At 44.6% G+C, this 17,781-nt stretch overlaps 1 protein-coding gene across 1 annotated transcript in view; it reads right to left on the reverse strand.

The window, feature by feature from the left end:
• Positions 1–306: 306 nt before the first annotated feature.
• The window catches only part of CHRNA9 (cholinergic receptor nicotinic alpha 9 subunit), a 36,380-nt gene continuing 18,905 nt past the window's right edge, over positions 307–17,781 (reverse strand). The window contains exons 2-5 of the mRNA XM_063950737.1: positions 16,470–16,615; positions 3,502–3,656; positions 2,643–3,175; positions 307–884 (exon numbers count right to left, since the gene is read on the reverse strand). Of these exons, the coding sequence (XP_063806807.1) occupies positions 307–884; positions 2,643–3,175; positions 3,502–3,656; positions 16,470–16,615 (1,412 nt within the window). The remainder of the gene's footprint in view (positions 885–2,642; positions 3,176–3,501; positions 3,657–16,469; positions 16,616–17,781) is intronic.

Consider the following 17,781-nt stretch of genomic DNA (forward strand, 5'->3'; position numbering starts at 1 on the left):
ATATAACTCACCCAAATCTAACTCTCTCTGCACATGTTATATCTGCCCCAACTATAGTTCACATGGGTTTGCCCATTTGAGAAAGATTTTGCTGCTGCGATCAGGTCTGAATTAGGCCCTATGTTTCTTAAATTGCTGCTGGTACTTTTACACTAGTCATTAAATAATAATAAAACACTGCAAATAGTGTCTAGTTATTATAACACTCAGGTATAGCCCATTCAGCCATGTTCTGTATAAACACTTCAGTCTCTATTTGCAGGTACTGAATGCTGAATTGTGCATTCCTGTGGCCCAGCGATAGTGTCACACAGCTTTAGCAATAATTAAAATGCTCATGACAAAGACCATGCTGAAGAAGACCCACATGAAGAACCGGTCCATCACCTTGGCCACCTTCTTCCACTCAATCCCCTTGGCGCTAATGGATTTCTGCTCTCGGTACCAGTTAGTGATGTACTCAATGTTACTTGCTAGGACTCTGTAATGGATGCAGTGGTTACAGTATGGATGATCTGGAATGTCAACCTGTCCTCCTTTGTTTCCAGCAGCATGACCATTGTGCTTTGTACGTAGGTCAAGGTCACAGACAAAGTCATCTCTACCAGAAAGGGGATACTTCAGAGTGTCATAGGCATCTTTATCGTACACATCATAGGAATGAACGCTGTCCTGTGAAACGGTGTCACATTCCTCCCGGGAGCTCGTGCAGTTCTCACCAACATCGTACACAAAAAATATCTTGGACATGTAGTTGAGAATAACGATCCTGGCCCAGCGGGGGACGGGCTTGGCTTCTGCTCCGCACAGGTGGATGTTCATGATAATGATTGTCAGAGCGGTGGATGCTGTGATCATGGTCATTGTTGCTATGTAATATTTACCTAAATAAGTAAAAGGTAGAAGAAAATCTTAAATATATATATTTATCTGCATGCTTCCAACAACATGTTTATGCTGCAATATATATGCAAAAAGTGTTATAAAAATAATGATGTGCATGTAATATATTACTAATAAACTGCAAAAGTAATACTATACATCAAAGGAACACTGTGGAAAGATAGCTAGAAAAAAACAACCCAAAAATACAATGTTATGTAATATATAAAAAACAAGCCGGCCACTCCTTTCATTTTCTAAATTATACTCAAAGGATTATGCAAATAAATAGTGAATTAATGATGGATTAACATGCATTGGGAATAGGTCAAATGAGTTTGCAGGTATGTACGAAGCTGCCTGTCATAAGGCACACTGAGGCAGTTATCTGAACCAAAAATGTCTAAATTAGAGGTTTCTGTCATATCTAATTATGGTAGAAGAGACCCAGTACAAATCCCTAAATTATTATGTTGTTCTGAGTGACGATCAAGAGGGGCACCATCTTGAGAGGTGGCAAAATCGCTGAGTACACCCTAACTAACAGAAATATACTGTTGAAAGCACGGAAACAAACTGCTGCAAATATAATATATTGTTTGTTGTTTAATTTAGAGGTGTTCGGACTGGTGGTAAATAAAGCTATCACCACACCAGGAGATCAACTGCATCCGTAGTGAAATCCCCAATTGCACTGTGCACGCACCAGACTGCCGCATACTGAGCCATTTGTGAAATTTTAATTCTGTGAGCAAAACTTTGTACTCTCTCTATAACTATATTGCATATATGAGTACCGGAGTTTGTATGTTCTTCCACATGGGTTTCTTCATAATGCTTTGGTGTCTACCTACACTTCCTAAACATGCTAGTAGGTTAGTTTGTTCTAAACTAAAATTGACCAGGTAGGAAAATTCTATTGTAAACTCCATTACAGCGAAGATGGAGACTGGTGGGAATAAATAAGTGCAGAGTATATTTGTGCAACAATGTGTCAGCAAAAATGTTGCATGTCAGTAAAAACGACTGGAATGGTATGCATTGAACAGCTACCACACTGATTGCTAAGAGAATGGAGTCTGTGAGGGGTTCCTTGAGAAATCTGATCCTAAATATGGGATAATAAATCAAATATGCAATAATATTTACTGTGTAGATAAAGCCAACTTTATGTTAATATACTTATGCTGAAGACTACACAAGTTCAGTTAATCAGACAGCTCACCATCCAGGTGGTGCCCAGCACTTACCTATTAGGGGCACACTTTCATGGCCAGCACTTACCTATTAGGGGCATACTTTCATGGCCAGCACTTACCTATTAGGGGCACACTTTCATGGCCAGCACTTTCCTATTAGGGGCATACTTTCATGGCCAGAACTTACCTATCAAGTGCACACTTTCATGGCCAGCACTTACCTATCAAGGGCACACTTTCATGGCCAGCACTTACCTATCAAGGGCACACTTTCATGGCCAGCACTTACCTATCAAGAGCATACTTTCATGGCCAGCACTTACCTATCAAGGGCACACTTTCATGGCCAGCACTCACCTATCAAAGGCACACTTTCGTGTCCGGCACTTACCTATCACGGGCACACTTTCATGGCCAGCACTTACCTATCAAGAGCACACTTTCATGGCCATCACTAGCCTATCACGGGCACACTTTCATGGCCAGCACTTACCTATCAAGGGCACACTTTCATGGGCAGCACTTACCTATCAAGGGCACACTTTCATGGCCAGCACTTACCTATCAAGGGCACACTTTCAGAAGGGGGCATGCTTTCTGCTACCATTAGTTGAAAGACAGTGAGAGCCAGGAGGACGGTCACTCCCAGGGAGACTTTTTCCCCTGAGTCCGCAGGAAGGTAGAATCCTAGTGGTGCCAGGAAGGAGATCATCACACAGGGAATTAATAAGTTGAATATATAAAAGGAAGATCTCCTCTTAAGAATCAGTGTGAAGGTGACATCAGGGTAAGGCTCCGAGCAGCAGCCATAGGTAATAACGTTCTTCACGGCTGGCATGCCCTGCATTTCCCATTCCACGTTTTCCACAAAGTCGGACAGGTCCCCAGTGTCCATAGCATTAATAATGTCCACCTGGTTACCATTGTAGGTCCAGGAGCCGAAGGTCAGGTTACATTGCTGATTGTCAAAGGGGAAGTAGGATACATCTACTACGCAGGAGCTCTTGGTGATGGCTGGGGAATCCCATGTGATTTTCCCATCATGACGGAGGACAACGTTTGTGTTTACCGGCTCGGAAAATTCATCATCTGCCCTGTTGAATGGAAGTAGAGAAATCCAGATGTTTACGTCTATGTGCAGATAGCCCCACACGGGGGAAGGGTTGGGAGACAGTATAGTGTGTTTAGGAGTTATGTTTAGAAAAATATTATATACAATTACAGGAGTGAAAGAGTTGGCCAAGAGCTATATCCTAGTACACAGCAGGTAGTTCTGTTGTTCTGGTAACTTCACTATTAAAAAAAAGATCTGTATAAAAGGGGCTGACTGATCTTAGTATGATGTATGAACCCTAGTGCTTTAGTGATGTGACGTGCACACTGCAATCATTTATACAAATACTGTAATAATCCCACCTACTTGTTATACAGAACAATGTCTGGTCTCCATACCATGTTGCTTGGAATACGGATTGAATCCAGACCATCATACTCATCTTTGTCCCACATCAGATATGCATCGTACCAGCTCTGCCTGATCCATAAGTATGCTGTCAGTATCTGGTTCCTTTCATCCTGGAGGAAATATGAATAAGGCAGAATTCAGCTAGTCCCTGCTTGCGCGAGTTCTGTAAGTCACTCCTCCATTGCACCCTGGAGGCCATGTTTTCAGGATTTGCTTATCTATGGACAGGGAAGTAACTAGCTTGGTGAGTATCCAGCATATTATTTCAACAGAATACTGAAAACAAAACCAGTTTTAATTTCTTGAGGAAACAGTAAAAAGATTCCTTTCTCTTAACAAAGCTATCAGATTTTATTTTTATACGTAACAGCAGTGTCCGACTGGGGCATGTAGGCCCACTAGGGTAATGCAGTGCCCTTGGTTGTGGCGTGTGCCCAGCCACGAGAGTGGGTTGGTTAGCCAACACAGAAGCTTAGCCAACCAATAGTGAGGACATCCTGTAACTTACAGACATCATGGCTAGTACAATGCACTGCCTGTAATCTATATATATATATATATATATATATATATAGTTCCACCAATCGGCACTCCCAGAATAGACAACTTTGTAGCTGCTCCGGTGCCCTCTTACAGGGGACAGCGCCCCCCACACATGTAGCAATGAGGAATGAAGTGGCACTCGGAGTCTCCAATCAGTGTAAAACAGCAGTCAAGCATTTATTATTTTTGAAAAATAAAGGCTTGACTGCTGTTTTGCACTGATTGGAGACTCAGAGTGCCACTTCATTCCTCGTTGCTATATATATATATATATATATAGTGACTACTGCCAGTGCAACCTGTATGTATATACCACATTAATGTACGGTACATATGATAGGAGTCCCTTGTACTCAGTCAGTGTCTAAATCCCATTGAGAACTGCATTAGATCTAGTAAAGCCCATTTGTAAAGAAGGATTTAATTATAGAAGTTATTACCACTTGATGATTTGAGTGTAGACTACTTTTTGCTTTTATTTATACAGTATCTACATTCATAGTTTGCAATATGCTATATTTTATAATTGAGTCACACAATAAAACTAGAGATGTGCACCGGACATTTTTCGGGTTTAGGTGGTCATTCCGAGTTTTTTGCTCGTTGCCGATTTTCGCTATATTGCGATTAGTCGCTTACTGCGCATGCGCAAGATTCGCAGAGCGCATGAGCTTAGTTATTTTACACAAAAGTTAGGTATTTTACTCACGGCATAACGAGGAATTTTCATCGTTCTGGTGATCGTAGTGTTATTGACAGGAAGTGGGTGTTTCTGAGCGGAAACTGGCCGTTTTCTGGGAGTGTGCGAAAAAACGTTGGCATTTCTGGGAAACACGCGGGAGTGTCTGAAGAAACGGGGGAGTGTCTGGGTGAACGCTGGGTGTGTTTGTGACGTCAAACCAGGAACGAAACTGACTGAACTGATCGCAATGGCTGAGTAAGTCTGGAGCTACTCAGAAACTGCTAAGAAATTTCTATTCGCAATTGTGCTAATCTTTTGTTCGCTATTCTGCTAAGCTAAGATACACTCCCAGAGGGTGGCTGCTTAGCGTGTGCAATGCTGCTAAAAACAGCTAGCGAGCGAACAACTCGGAATGAGGGCATTTGTGTTTTGGTTTTGAATTCGGTTCCGCGGCCGTGTTTTGGATTCGGATGCGTTTTGGCAAAACCTCCCTGAAAATTTTTTGTCGGATTCGGGTGTTTTTTTTCAAAAACCCCTCAAAACAGCTTAAATCCTAGAATTTGGGGGTCATTTTGATCCCATAGTATTATTAACCCCAATAACCATAATTTCCACTAATTTCCAGTCTATTCTGAACACTGAACACCTCACAATATTATTTTTAGTCCTAAAATTTGCACCGAGGTCGCTGGATGACTAAGCTAAGCGACCCAAGTGGCCGGCACAAATACCTGGCCCATCTAGGAGTGGCACTGCAGTGTCAGACAGGATGGCACTTAAAAAAATTAGCCCCAAACATCACATGATGCAAGATAAATTAAAGAAAAAAGAGGTGCAAGATGGAATTGTCCTTGGGCCCTCCCACCCACCCTTATGTTGTATAAACAGGACATGCACACTTTAACAAACCCATCATTTCAGCGACAGGGTCTGCCACACGACTGTGACTGAAATGACTGGTTGGTTTGGACCCCCACCAAAAAAGAAGCAATCAATCTCTCCTTGCACAAACTGGCTCTACAGAGGCAAGATGTCCACCGCCTTCTCATCGTCCGATTCCTCACCCCTTTCACTGTGTACATCCCCCTCACAGATTATTAATTCGTCCCCACTGGAATCCACCATCTCAGATCCCTGTGTACTTTCTGGAGGCAATTGCTGGTGAATGTCTCCACGGAGGAATTGATTATAATTCATTTTGATGAACATCATCTTCTCCACATTTTCTGGAAGTAACCTCGTACGCCGATTGCTGACAAGGTGACCGGCTGCACTAAACACTCTTTCGGAGTACACACTGGAGGAAGGACAACTTAGGTAAAATAAAGCCAGTTTGTGCAAGGGCCTCCAAATTACCTCTTTTCCTGCCAGTATACGTAGGGACTGTCTGACGTGCCTACTTGGATGCGGTCACTCATATAATCCTCCACCATTCTTTCAATGGTGACAGAATCATATGCAGTGACAGTAGACGACATGTCAGTAATCGTTGGCAGGTCCTTCAGTCCGGACCAGATGTCAGCACTCGCTCCAGACAACCCAGCATCCCTGCCAGCGAGTGGGCTCGGAATTCTTAGCCTTTTCCTCGCAGCCCCAGTTGCGGGAGAATGTGAAGGAGGAGCTGTTGACGGGTCACGTTCCGCTTGACTTGACAAGTGTCTCACCAGCAGGTCTTTGCACCTCTGCAGACTTGTGTCTGCCGGAAAGAGAGATACAACGTAGGTTTTAAATCTAGGATCGAGCATGGTGGCCAAAATGTAGTGCTCTGATTTCAACAGATTGACCACTCGTGAATCCTGGTTAAGCGAATTAAGGGCTCCATCCACAAGTCACAAGTCCCACATGCCTAGCGGAATCGCTACGTTTTAGCTCCTCCTTCAATCTCTCCAGCTTCTTCTGCAAAAGCCTGATGAGGGGAATGACCTGACTCAGGCTGGCAGTGTCTGAACTGACTTCACGTGTGGCAAGTTCAAAGGGTTGCAGAACCTTGCACAACGTTGAAATCATTCTCCACTGCGCTTGAGTCAGGTGCATTCCCCCTCTTATGCCTATATCGTAGGTAGCTGTATAGGCTTGAATGGCCTTTTGCTGCTCCTCCATCCTCTAAAGCATATAGAGGGTTGAATTCCACCTCGTTACCACCTCTTGCTTCAGATGACGGCGGGGCAGGTTCAGGAGTGTTTGCTGGTGCTCCAGTCTTCGGCACGCGGTGGCTGAATGCCGAAAGTGGCCCGCAATTCTTTGGGCCACCTTCAGCATCTCTTGCACGCCCCTGTCATTATTTAAAAAATTCTGCACCACCAAATTCAATGTATGTGCAAAACATGGGACGTGCTGGAATTTGCCCACATGTAATTAGGTAATGCACGCACAATATTGGTGGCGTTGTCCGATGTCACAAATCCCCAGGAGAGTCCAATCAGGGTAAGCCATTCTGCGATGATGCTCCTCAGTTTCCGTAAGAGGTTGTCAGCTGTGTGCCTCTTATGAAAAGCGGTGATACAAAGCGTAGCCTGCCTAGGAACGAGTTGGCGTTTGCGAGATGCTGCTACTGGTGCCGCCGCTGCTGTTCTTGCTGCGGGAGGCAATACATCTACCCAGTGGGCTGTCACAGTCATATAGTCTTGAGTCTGCCCTAATCCACTTGTCCCCATGTCCGTGGTTAAGTGGACATTGGGTACAACTGCATTTTTTAGGACACTGGTGACTCTTTTTCTGACGTCTGTGTACATTCTCGGTATCGCCTGCCTAGAGAAATGGAACCTAGGTGCAGTGGCGCACCCAGGGGGGGGTTCCGAGCACCCAGAAACCCCCCTCCACAAAAAATTATTTTATTTTTTTTTAGCTGCATGAGTATTATTAATGGCTGTCTAGCGTCCTCTGCAGCCTGCTGTCTTCCTTGTAAGTGCAATAAAAGTTTACTTTATTTTAATTATAGTACATATATATATCCATGTGCATACATATATACACATGTATATACATACATACATATAAACACACACACACACACACATATGATATATACATGTGTGTATATATATGTACTGTATGTGTGTGTACACATATATATATATATATATATATATATATATATGAATGCATGTTTAATATGCTATGTATATGTGTATATGTATGTGTGTGTGTATGTATATATATATATATATATATATATGTGTGTAGATATATGTGTATATATATATATATATATATATATATATATACACACACACACACAGACACACTAGTTTTACGGACCCAGGATATACTGGGTCACCTCAGTCCCCATCCCCGTGATTGGCTCCGCCCAGTTCTGGAAACCCCCCCATGCAAATCCTGCGTTTGCCACTGAGATGGTATTTGGTACTGGGGACACAGTACCTCAAACAATTCTCTAATTCCCTGTGAATTAACGGTGGATACTGGACATACGTTTAACACCACCGCAGCTGCCAAGACCTGAGTTATCCGCTTTGCAGCAGGATGACTGCTGTGATATTTCATCTTCCTTGCAAAGGACTGTTGGACAGTCAATTGCTTACTGGAAGTAGTACAAGTGGTCTTCCGACGTCCTTTCTGGGATGACGATCGACTCCCAGCAGCAACAACAGCAGCGCCAGCAGCAGTAGGCGTTACACTCAAGGATGCATTGGAGGAATCCCAGTTAGGAGAGAACTTGTCAGACTTGCCAGTGACATGGCCTGCAGGACTATTGTTTTTCATGTCTAATGAGGAAATTGACACTGAGGGAGTTGGTGGTGTGGTTTGCAGGAGCTTGGTTACAAGAGGAAGGGATTTAGTTGTCAGTGGACTGCTTCAGCTGTCACCCAAAGTTTTTGAACTTGTCAATGACTTCTGATGAATGCTCTCCAGGACGTCGTATAAGGGAGGATGTTCCTAGGTGGTTAACGTCCTTACCCCTACTTATTACAGCTTGACAAAGGCAACACACGGCTTGACACCTGTTGTCCGCATTTCTGTTAAAATAATTCCACACCGAAGAGGTGATTTTTTTGTAATTTGACCAGGCATGTCAATGGCCATATTCGTCCCACGGACAACAGGTGTCTCCCCGGGTGCCTGACTTAAACAAACCACCTCACCATCAGAATCCTCCTTGTCAATTTCCTCCTCAGCGCCAGCAACACCCATATCCTCATCCTGGTGTACTTCAACAGTGACATCTTCAATTTGACTATCAGGAACTGGACTGCGGGTGCTCCTTCCAGCACTTGCAGGGGGCGTGCAAATGGTGGAAGGCGCCACCTCTTCCCGTCCAGTGTTGGGAAGGTCAGGCATCGCAACCGACACAATTGGACTCTCCTTGGGGATTTGTGATTTAGAAGAATGCACAGTTCTTTGCTGTGCTTTTGCCAGCTTAACTCTTTTCATTTTTCTAGCGGGAGGATGAGTGCTTCCATCCTCATGTGAAGCTGAACCACTAGCCATGAACATAGGACAGGGCCTCAGCCGTTCCTTGCCACTCCGTGTCGTAAATGGCATATTGGCAAGTTTACGCTTCTCATCAGACGCTTTTAATTTTGATTTTTCGGTCATTTTACTGAACTTTTGTATTTTGGATTTTACATGCTCTCTATTATGACAATGGGCATCGGCCTTGGCAGACGACGTTGATGGCATTTCATCGTCTCGGACATGACTAGTGGCAGCAGCTTCAGCACGAGGTGGAAGTGGATCTTGATCTTTACCTATTTTACCCTCCACATATTTGTTCTCCATTTTTTAATGTGTGGAATTATATGCCAGTAATATATCAATAGCAATGGCCTGCTGTACTGTACTATATATGTATACTGTTGGTCACCAAAATGCTGCACTGTAATACTAGAAGCTATAGAAAAGTATATATATTATTGTATATATCAGTACAGAGCGGTGTATCTGTGACACATGTGTCCTGACAAGCAGTATAGAAGCTATAGAATAGTATATATATTACTGTATATATATATATCAGTACAGAGCGGTGTAACTGTGACACATGTGTACTGACAAGCAGTATAGAAGCTATAGAATAGTATATATATTACTGTATATATTACAGTACAGAGCGGTGTAATTGTGACACATGTGTCCTGACAAGCAGTATAGAAGCTATAGAATAGTATATATATTACTGTATATATATTAGTGATGAGCGGGTTCGGTTCCTCGGAATCCGAACCCCACCGAACTTCACCCATTTTACACGGGTCCGAGGCAGACTCGGATCCTCCCGCCTTGCTCGGTTAACCCGAGCGCGCCCTAACGTCATCATCCCGCTGTCGGAATCTCGCGAGATTCGTATTCTATATAAGGAGCCGCGCGTCGCCGCCATTTTCACTCGTGCATTGGAGATGATAGGGAGAGGACGTGCAGCGTCCTCTCAGTTGTGTTCAGCGTGCTGCAAATATCTGTGCTCAGTGTGCTGCAAGTATCTGTGCTCAGTGTGCTTGCAAATATCTGTGCTGAGTGTGCTGAAAATATCTACGTTCTCTGCCTGAAAAACGCTCCATATCTGTGCTGCATTGTAGTATAGGAGGACAGGACAGTGCAGAATTTTGCTGACCAGTGACCACCAGTATAGCAGTATGGTACAGTAGTCCACTGCTCTACCTACCTCTGTGTCATCAAGTATACTATCCATCCATCCCTGTGGTGCATTTTAGTTGTTGTGCGGTGTATATATAGTAGGAGGACAGTGCATAATTTTGCTGACCACCAGTATATAATATATAGCAGTACGGTACAGTAGTCCACTGCTCTACCTACCTCTGTGTCGTCAAGAATACTATCCATCCATACCTGTGGTGCATTTTAGTTGTTGTGCGCAGTAGTAGGACAGTGCATAATTTTGCTGACCACCAGTATATAATATATAGCAGTACGGTACAGTAGGCCACTGCTCTACCTACCTCTGTGTCATCAAGTATACTATCCATCCATCCCTGTGGTGCATTTAAGTGGTGCGGTGTATATACAGTATAGTAGGAGGGCAGTGCATAATTTTGCTGACCTCCAGTATATAATATATAGCAGTACGGTACAGTAGGCCACTGCTCTACCTACCTCTGTGTCGTCAAGTATACTATCCATCCATCCCTGTGGTGCATTTAAGTGGTGCGGTGTATATATAGCAGGAGGACAATGCATAATTTTGCTGACCGCCAGTATATAATATATAGCAGTACGGTACAATAGGCCACTGCTCTACCTACCTCTGTGTCGTCAAGTATACTATCCATCCATCCCTGTGGTGCATTTAAGTGGTGCGGTGTATATATAGTAGGAGGACAGTGCATAATTTTGCTGACCGCCAGTATATAATATATAGCAGTACGGTACAGTAGGCCACTGCTCTACCTACCTCTGTGTCGTCAAGTATACTATCCATCCATAACTGTGGTGCATTTTAGTTGTCGTGCGCAGTATATATAGTAATAGGCCATTGCTATTGATATATTACTGGCATATAATTCCACACATTAAAAAATGGAGAACAAAAATGTGGAGGTTAAAATAGGGAAAGATCAAGATCCACTTCCACCTCGTGCTGAAGCTGCTGCCACTAGTCATGGCCGAGACGATGAAATGCCTTCAACGTCGTCTGCCAAGGCCGATGCCCAATATCATAGTAGAGAGCATGTAAAATCCAAAAAACAAAAGTTCAGTAAAATGACCCAAAAATCAAAATTAAAAGCGTCTGATGAGAAGCGTAAACTTGCCAATATGCCATTTACGACACGGAGTGGCAAGGAACGGCTGAGGCCCTGCCTATATTCATGGCTAGTGGTTCAGATTCACATGAGGATGGAAGCACTCATCCTCTCGCTAGAAAACTGCAGTGCCACTCCTAGATGGGCCAGGTGTTTGTGTCGGCCACTTGGGTCGCTTAGCTTAGTCACACAGCTACCTCATTGCGCCTCTTTTTTTCTTTGCATCATGTGCTGTTTGGGGACTATTTTTTGAAGTGCCATCCTGTCTGACACTGCAGTGCCACTCCTAGATGGACCAGGTGTTTGTGTCGGCCACTTGGGTCGCTTAGCTTAGTCACACAGCTACCTCATTGCGCCTCTTTTTTTCTTTGCATCATGTGCTGTTTGGGGACTATTTTTTTAATCTGCCATCCTGTCTGACACTGCAGTGCCACTCCTAGATGGGCCAGGTGTTTGTGTCGGCCACTTGGGTTGCTTAGCTTAGTCATCCAGCGACCTTGGTGCAAATTTTAGGACTAAAAATAATATTGTGAGGTGTGAGGTGTTCAGAATAGACTGAATGAGAAATGAGTGGAAATTATGGTTATTGAGGTTAATAATACTATGGGATCAAAATGACCCCCAAATTCTATGATTTAAGCTGTTTTTGAGGGGTTTTTGTAAAAAAACACCCGAATCCAAAAAAAAAATTTCAGGGAGGTTTTGCCAAAATGCGTCCGAATCCAAAACACGGCCGTGGACCCAAATCCAAAACCAAAACACAAAACCCGAAAAATGTCCGGTGCACATCACAAATATATATATCAGTACAGAGCGGTGTAACTGTAACACATGTGTCCTGACAAGCAGTATAGAAGCTATAGAATAGTATATATATTACTGTATATATATATCAGTACAGAGCGGTGTAACTGTGACACATGTGTCCTGACAAGCAGTATAGAAGCTATAGAATAGTATATATATATTACTGTATATATATATCAGTACAGAGCGGTGTAACTGTGACACGTGTCCTGACAAGCAGTATATAAACTATAAAATAGTATATATATTACTGTATATATATATATATATATATCAGTACAGAGCGGTGTAACTGTGACACATGTGTCCTGACAAGCAGTATAGAAGCTATAGAATAGTATATATATTACATTTACTGTATATATATCAGTACAGAGCAGTGTAACTGTGACACGTGTCCTGACAAGCAGTATAGAAGCTATAGAATAGTATATATTATTATACTGGTGGTCCCCAGTCCCCACAATGCAGCACACTGAGCACAGAGATTTGCAGCACACTGAGCACAGATATGGAGCGTTTTCTGGCAGAGAACGTAGATATTTTCAGCACACTGAGCACAGATTATTTGCAGCACACTGAGCACAGATATTTTCAGCACACTGAGCACAGATTACGGAGCTTTTCAGGGAGAGAACGCTGCCACGTCCTCTCCGTTCAATCTCCAATGCACGAGTGAAAATGGCGGCGACGCGCGGCTCCTTATATAGAATACAAATCTCGCGAGAATCCGACAGCGGGATGATGACGTTCGGGCACGTTCTGGTTAACCGAGCAAGGCGGGAAGATCCGAGGTTGCCTCGGACCCGTGTAAAATGGGTGAAGTTCGGGGGGGGTTTGGATCTCAACGAACCGAACCCGCTCATCTCTAAATAAAACATTAGGGGGAGATGTATCAAACCTTTAAGAGAGATAAACTCCCAACCAATCAGCTCCTAACTGCTATTTTACAGGCTGTGTGTAAAAAATGTCAGGAGGCAAATGTTTGGTACTTTATCTCTCTCCCAGGTTTGATACATCTACCCATGCATTATCCCAACTGCTAACTGGTGATTTCTCAAAGCATGTGATGTAAAATAGTTTAGGGACACATTTATATTGTAAATAGTAGTAGAGGATGGGGCCTGCGTGCATTAGAGGGGAGACAGCTTTAAAAATGATTGGGGATGCCCCCTCCATATGGCAGAAAAATAGCATGTATAGGCATGGATAGTGGCAGCACAAATATTGGGGGTGCTCACCCTCAGCAACCACAGAGCTGGCACCTATGTTAGAGGGCACAATGTGCTGTCTTGTCTGTTATTCATCATTGCTCCCAGATTTCCCTAACTTTACATCCATCTGCACCACATCCCACAGGGTTTGAACCAAAAACCCATGTTCATCCTTGATCTTACTACACCAGTGCACGGTGAGCAACCTAAACCCTAGATGAAAGGTAGGGACCATAAGGTAGTGGGACCCACCAGGGATTTTCCCTGTACCCCTGTGGTCCAGCCTGACTCTGTATAACAGTCAATAGTCCAGAAGTTCCCAAACTTTCTTCAATCTTGGCACAGTAGAGTAGCAGATTTTTTTTTTTTCACAGCAACCCTAGGCCAAATGTTTTTTATTGAGAAAAGCAGCAAAAATTATTAAAGTAAGTAAATTTTGCTAGCCATTCATCTATAGGGTCAGTTATGTGGTGGTGGATATGGTTGCACAGCCATCAGCACTAGTTTTATATTGACCATAAATAATTTAATTCAGCCCTCGACAGTGGTGGATTTTTCACTAGGCATGTGAGACACATACCTAGGGGGTGACACTTTTTTGGGGGGCGGCAGAGCATGCTAATTTGTATGACAGCCCTGCTATGCCAATGGGCAGATGAGGTCAGGAAATAATTTTTTTTGTTTTTGTCATTACAATTTGTTTTTTTATTTTACAACTGGTAAGGGGGTGGGGGGCAATAGTCAGTAAATTGTGGTAGTGGAGGGGGGAATGAGGTTTGTGCTGCTTAGCGATCGAGGGGCCCTAACATGAAGGGGGCAATAATGTGATGAGGGCACCATATAATGGTGTGTCTAGGCGCGGCCTGACCCCTAAATTCGCCCATGGCCCTGGACTACCCACCCATGGCACCTCTGCAAGTGTGCCATAGCACTCAGTTTAGGAACCACTGCACTCTTCGATTTTATGTGTAATACCAAGTTGCAGTTGCTGCCTGAGTCACCATTTTCTTTTATTAAAAGAGGTACATACAGTACGTCTATATTAGTGCAAGGTGCAATGCAGTTCTGAACCTACTAGCGTAGGAAACAATGGAGACTCATCAGTGTCTCATATGCTTCATTCTACCCCTTTTCGACTGCAGCAATAACCTGGGTTATTGCTGGGTCTACCCGGGTCGTGGCTAAGTGTAAAAGGTTCCTTGAAAAACAACCTGGATCCAGGGTAAGAGTGCCATGTAAATGGCATGACCAGAGTTATCCGACCCAGGTTTTGCTTAAAAGCTGCTGATTGGCTGTGTGTGCAGAGGTCTACCTCAAGGGAGTGTCTATGAGTGACATGCAGGGCAGATACACGTTCAGTGTAAATGGGGTCTGACCTGGATCTGGCTTGGATTGTAACTGGGTCTGGAAACCCAGGTTGGACGTGGGTTTTTGGTGGAAAAATAGTATTAGTGTCTCCACTAGTTATACAATGATCTCTATATCCTTGCTCCTAGGTTCCTGTAACTGCTTCAATACAGTATATAATATACACATGAAGTCTTTCTTCCCTGCTCTCAAAAGGTAATGCCATCTTTAGATAGCATGTAGCCTATTGGCTACAATATCACAAAGTGGACTGGAGAGGGATCCGAAGGAACTTTCCTCAATAGTGGCAACTAGCATATATGCAGCATGATGGCCAAACATGTGCACGACATCAGTCAGGTGATAAACCCGGAAGGGAAGGCATTGCCAGGACAGTAGCATATTATGCAGGTATCCCAGCAAGGTTTTACTGGAGAATTCCGGCAGTCAGGAAAGCTGCTAAGTAGCCGCTAACACTAGTGTTTAGTATGTTATACAAAGTCTGAGAAGAGTGGAATTCGGTAGCAGAAATAACTACTTGTAATGAAATGATTAATACAGTACGTGTATAATGGAGAAAAGGCAGCAGAGAACCAATACTGTAGGTGGCAGCAGTGAGAAATATAGATGCCCCCATCTACAGCTACATCTCACTGGGTTCTGACTTTTCTCCCTGCGCCACTGAAAAAGGTGTTCCCAAACTAGATACAGGAAACAGGAAGGAGTTATAGAAATGGCCACATAGCACTGGGCATACCTGCCTACAGGGGTGAATTTAGTTGTCCCTAGGCACAACATTATTGGTTGCCTCCCTCCCCCCCATCATGTCACTGCCTCCTTCATGTTGGAGCCCCTCTGGACTTCTAAAGCAGCCCAGGCTTGCCGCCCACCACATACTGCGCCACATTTTACTGCTCAGTGATCCCCCCCCCCCCATACCAGTTGCAAAATAAAATAGAAGTTGTAATGAAAAAAATAAATCACCTGTCTCATCTGCCGAGTGGCCTACCACTCATGCAGGGGAGTATGGTGTGCCCCCCCCCCCCCCCTCCAGGAATGGCACCCCTAGGCAGGTGCCTAGTGTAAAATCCACAACTGCCTGCCTACTCTCCAGGAAATGTAGTAGAATCTCCTAGATTTGGAAGAGTTCACCCAGGCTCCAGGGAGAGGAGACATCCCTCCCGCATGCCCCCGCCCACCCCTTTAAGTGTGTGTGTGTGGTGGGGGAGGGGTTATGATGAAATTCTCTGTGAATAATCTCATCTTCCCCCCTCCCTGCTGCGTAATGACATGTAATTCAACCTCCCTGAATCACCTAGAGCACAGAATAAAATAGGTAAGTATGGAAAGCACAGAAAAAGAGCTTAAAGGGTCTTAGCTCCCTCTGCATTGGGGCTGGCAACAGTGTCCTACCATAAGTACAGCAAAAACAGCCACCATCAGCAATCACCCAGAAAGACAACCACACTATTAACCTTCATAATCAGATAGGGACTACAGGCGCACGTGGTAGAAATCCAATGAAGACAAAGCATGAGATGAATGAAAGAGCATGAATTGGGTGTGCTGGGATTTATTATTGCTGTGCCCCACTGTCCCCATTAATACACTCACCACGTCTTTGATCTGAGAAAGAGTAATTTGGAGGGTAACATTTAATGCTTTGTCAGTGTCTTCCACTGGTCTCAGTGCATTAGAATAATCCTCAAACAGTTCTCGGAATAACAGCTGAGCGTATTTCCCCTTAGCTGACTCCACACCTTCAGTGTACATGAAAAAGAAGAGAATATATTACACAGTATATATCCTTGCACACACGTGGGGCTGATTCTGCGATGGGAGAGAAGCAAAACAAAAACAAAGAAAAACAAGTAACTTTGTTTCTGGGACAAATCATTATTATTTCTTTCTTTTGCATAGATTGTAAATTCTCGTTGCTTTGTGTACACTGCAATTTGAGCTGTCCATACACATTATTACACATTTGATACAACAGATTTATCATAACCGGTGTTTGCCTATTCTCCTGTGTTTGGTAGCAAATGGTCGCTAGTCATTGTCAATGTTACTAGAGTTTCGTTCCAACCAGCCAACTAGTTGTAAAGTTGGGGAAAAAATCATAAGGTGTATGGGCAGCTTAAAACCGGGTACACACTATATGATTTGTGGTGCACAGGGCCGGCTCTAGGCATGTTCGAATAGAGCGGCCGCGCAGGGCGCCACCCTTAATGGGTGCCGCGCGCTGGCGCTGCCATATTCGATGCTGGAGCCGGCCCTGTGTGTGCAGCATTTGCCCGTCGCGCTGTGTGTGCGCTATGCGCGCTGCGCGGCGCCGGTGTCTAACGTCAGACGCCGGCGCCGCGCATAGCGCACACAAGTGGCCGCCCGCCCGCCAGCCCGCACCCGGACCCGGACCACCCAGGCTCAGGCTCACTCGCCCGGACGCCCGCCCGCCAGCACTCCCACACTCGGACAGGCGGACAGCAGTACTACTCCCCAGCGCCGCAGGTATTTGGGGGGGGGGGATCCGCACTGTGGGGGCATTTATCTGGCACTGTGGGGGCATTTCTGGCACACGGGGCAATTTTGGCTATGTGGGGGGCATTTCTGGCACTGTGGGGGCATTTATCTGGCACTGTGGGGGCATTTATCTGGCACTGTGGGGGCATTTCTGGCACAGGGGGCATTTTTGGCTATGTGGGGGGCATTTCTGGCACTGTGGGGGCATTTCTGGCACTGTGGGGGCATTTATCTGGCACTGTGGGGGCATTTATCTGGCACTGTGGGCATTTCTGGCACTGTGGGCATTTCTGGCACTGTGGGGGCATTTCTGGCTCTGTGGGGGCATTTATCTGGCTCTGTGGGGGCATTTCTGGCACTGGGGGCATTTCTGGCTCTGTGGGGGCATTTCTGGCACTGTGGGGGC

The sequence above is a fragment of the Pseudophryne corroboree genome, chromosome 1 (assembly GCF_028390025.1).
Source record: "Pseudophryne corroboree isolate aPseCor3 chromosome 1, aPseCor3.hap2, whole genome shotgun sequence".
Classification (NCBI taxonomy): Eukaryota; Metazoa; Chordata; class Amphibia; order Anura; family Myobatrachidae; genus Pseudophryne; species Pseudophryne corroboree.